This window comes from Aptenodytes forsteri, unplaced genomic scaffold (assembly GCF_000699145.1).
Source record: "Aptenodytes forsteri isolate BGI_AS27 unplaced genomic scaffold, ASM69914v1 Scaffold181, whole genome shotgun sequence".
NCBI classification, from domain to species: Eukaryota; Metazoa; Chordata; class Aves; order Sphenisciformes; family Spheniscidae; genus Aptenodytes; species Aptenodytes forsteri.
The window spans coordinates 409,685-413,235 of NW_008795702.1; the positions used below are offsets into that span (position 1 = coordinate 409,685).

At 44.6% G+C, this 3,551-nt stretch overlaps 1 protein-coding gene across 1 annotated transcript in view; it reads left to right on the plus strand.

Annotated features, from left to right (window-relative positions):
* Positions 1–513: 513 nt before the first annotated feature.
* Positions 514–3,551, plus strand: part of CRB1 (crumbs 1, cell polarity complex component) — a 114,119-nt gene continuing 111,081 nt past the window's right edge. Inside the window, exon 1 of the mRNA XM_009283215.1 lies at positions 514–723. Within this exon, the coding sequence (XP_009281490.1) occupies positions 514–723 (210 nt within the window). The remainder of the gene's footprint in view (positions 724–3,551) is intronic.

Sequence of the window (3,551 nt, forward strand, 5' to 3'; positions counted from 1 at the left end):
GAAGAATGGCGGGTGCAGCAGGGGGGCTCAGAGGGAGGCTCCTGGGTCAGGGCTCAGCCTGCAGGAGGGTGGAGGCCTCCTGAGAAGCAGAGGTGATAGAGCTGCTGGTGCCAGGAGAAGCGAAAGAGGGTCTGAAAAGATGTGCCACAAGGTTTGCAGTGGGTGAGTGCAGTTGCACATGAATGAGGTGGAAAAGAAGGAAGGGCCTTGCAGCAGGAGAAACTTTAAAATTACTGAGTTGACTGAGCTGAAAGAGTGGATGTGAAAATACCTATCCATTATAAACAACTTTCTTAAATTCATGTTGGCATCAACAGTCTGCTCCCTACTCACCTGAGGCCTTAAGCATATGCTTGATTTTAAGTCTGTGCTTAGTTCAGTTAAGTGTATGTGTAAAGTTAAACGCATTATCAAAGGCTTCCTAAACTGGGGATCAAGATTCTACTGAATCAGGGAGGACAAAAGACAATACCAAATTTATTGTTACCTGTTTTACAGTAGCATAACACAGCAATGGCCAAGCAGATTTTTCAGGGTTGTTCCTGGGCTTGGGAGCGCCTGGTCTCTGCACTGTGGCAAGGAGAGCGAGCGGGAAGCACTGAGGGCCGAGGGCCAGAAAGGCTGGTAGAAGTGAAGATGGTGGAAAGGGGAGATTGCCAAAAAGGCAGCTCGTCTCTTTCTTGGCCTCAGAGCCTGAAAGATGCTACAGCAATCATTGTTATGGTATAGCTTACTGTCGTGGTTTAACCCCAGCCGGCAACTAAGCACCACCCAGCTGCTCACTCACTCCCCCCCGGTGGGATGGGGGAGAGAATCGGAAGAGTAAAAGTGAGAAAACTCATGGGTTGAAATAAAGACAGTTTAACAGGTAAAGCAAAAGCTGCGCACACCAGCAAAGCAAAACAAGGAATTCCTTCGCTACTTCCCATCGGCAGCAGGTGTTCAGCCATCTCCAGGACAGCAGGGCTCCATCACACGTGACGGTGTTACTTGGAAAGACAAACACCATCGCTCGGAACGTCCCCCCTTCCTTCTTCTTCCCCCAGCTTTATATGCTGAGCATGACGTCACATGGTATGGAATATCCCTTCAGTCAGTTGGGGTCAGCTGTCCCGGCTGTGTCCCCTCCCAACTTCTTGTGCACCCCCAGCCTGCTCGCTGGTGGGGTGGGGTGAGAGGCAGAAAAGGCCTTGACTGTGTGTCAGCACTGCTCAGCAGGAACGAAAACATCCCTGTGTTATCAACGCTGTTCCCAGCACAAATCCAAAACAGCCCCATAGCAGCTACTGTGAAGAAAATTAACTCTAGCCCAGCCAAAACAGCACATTCACCCATAGTAAGCATACCTACTTAACAATGCCTGGGTTTGTAAGGTGCCAGAAGGCCGAGGTTTATACTGGGATGGTAGTATCTGAACATGGCTGCTGGGGCTGTTGCTGCCTTCCTACCCTTCCCTTTCTGTTCTGCTAGCCCAGGCCAAGGCTTTAATACCGGTGAACAGAGTTGTAATCAACAGATGAGGCATTGGACACTGGGACAACTTTGGGCAGAAACAGGGCGTTGCCTGTGCCATGCAGCAGTGAAGGGCCACAGTGCTGCACTGCCATGGCAGCTCGGGAAGGCTCCTTTGACTACGGGCAGACTCACTGCGCTTGCACCAGCCACAGCTGTCTAAGGCCAGCTCTGGCTAGAAAGAAATTGAGTCCATCCCCTGTCCCCATCCCCTTCTCTTATCGATCTTACTATGTCATCTCCTGAATCTGTAAGTGACAGGTTCCTCTATGAGTAGTTCAAAATTACAACACAACCCGATGAAGCTCAGAGGACCTGTGCCAGCTCCCAATTATTATGCTCCTCTTAGTGATGGTAAAAGCAAATAAATCCAGTGTAAACAAAACCCAAAAGATTGTGGAAGAGAACTGGTTAATATCTAACTACAAGATAAGATTGAGGATGGGGATGTTTCATGTTTTTACTTCACGTGCTAATGAGGTAAGATACAGAAAAAATGCAGAAAGCAGAAAGTGTTTATTAGCTGACTTGCACTTTTATGCAAGAAAGCATAAAGTGTTTATCCTATGAATCAGAAGGAAATGTGATGTAATGGAGGCTTATTAGAAGATAACGAGCGATATATTTTGAAAGATTAAAAGAGCACTGTGCCTTATCTGCTGTGCGGTGTCAGCCAGGCACAGCGCACGGTTCACGACAGTTCTGCAGCAGAAAGCCGGGGAAAGACTCCAGTCCAGCTCGCAGACAAATCTGCACCAGGTTTGAAAAATCACTCGGACCTGCCAAAGTAAAACCTCAACAAGCACAACTGCCTTTTGAATCAAAGTCTGTAGGTTTGCAGTGAACAGGCTGATGAGGGGCACAGGCAAAGATGGCTTGTAGGGGACTGGGTGCCTTGGGTATTACCTTAGTTTGAGATGAGGAGAAAGCAGTGGGGATCAGCACCAGCCCTTTGAACAACAGACAACTCGTCAGAGGATGTCCTATCAAGATGAATATGGCTCATTCAAGAATTAAATCCCTACTCATCTTCTACCTCAGTTTTTTGCTGCTCATCCATTTAAAAAGTAAGATTTGCTCTTTTTCTTATTGTTCTGACGTGCCCTCTGGGTAGATGGCTAGGCGTGCACTTCTAGCAGGAAGCTTGTTTTGTCAGAAGGCTTTAAAAATTTGATGGAGATGCCAAAAAGATTTGGTCCATGAAACTAAGTTGTATGAACTCATTGCATGATAGCTTTCCTGATCTTCATGCTTAAACTTTTTTTTATATGAAGAATGAAAGCATTTTTAATACCTTGCTTCACATATTGAAAGCACAGCAATAAAATGTTCTGTTAAAACTGTACCTATACTTTAAAGTCTGTACTTTGATACCATTCATCTAGTAAATTTAAACCTATCTAATTAAAATCTAGACTAATTTATCCTTTGCTAAAGCTGTTCATGTTATGTATTTTAGTAGCACTCATTGCTTTTTTTTATACAAGCTTTTCTAATTACAACCTCTAGAGAAATCAGTTATTAAACAACTGTGATATATTTGGTGTTCTAAATATCTCCATTATGAGGGAGTATAAAAGTCCAACTATTTTTATAGAGAAAATATTCTCGGCAAACTTCCACATAAACAGAAGTATGCAAGATATTGGAAGTCACAATGGGTTTCCTTGATAATTTTGTTGGATGGTTGGGAGTAAATACAAGCCAAGGAGGCTAAATGGCCTCAGCTGGTGAAGCTGATATATGTTTATGAAAAGCAGTAGCTCTTGAACATGTTTAAAATGAAGACAGGCAGGATGTGTGTCTGTCTGAGGAGGCTGTTTGATTTGTGTCTGTTGAATGTGAATCGCAATAAGACAAAGCTTTGAGCAGCTGCCGTTAAACAAGAAGACTTGGCATTAGTGTACAGTGTTGTGTAATCTGGGTCACCTTCTGTTGCTGCATCACTCAAATTGTTACTTGGACAGTTTACAGCCCAACATAAATTAAAGACTGAAAAGCAAACAGATGCAGTTGGATCAACCAATACTGAACACCCC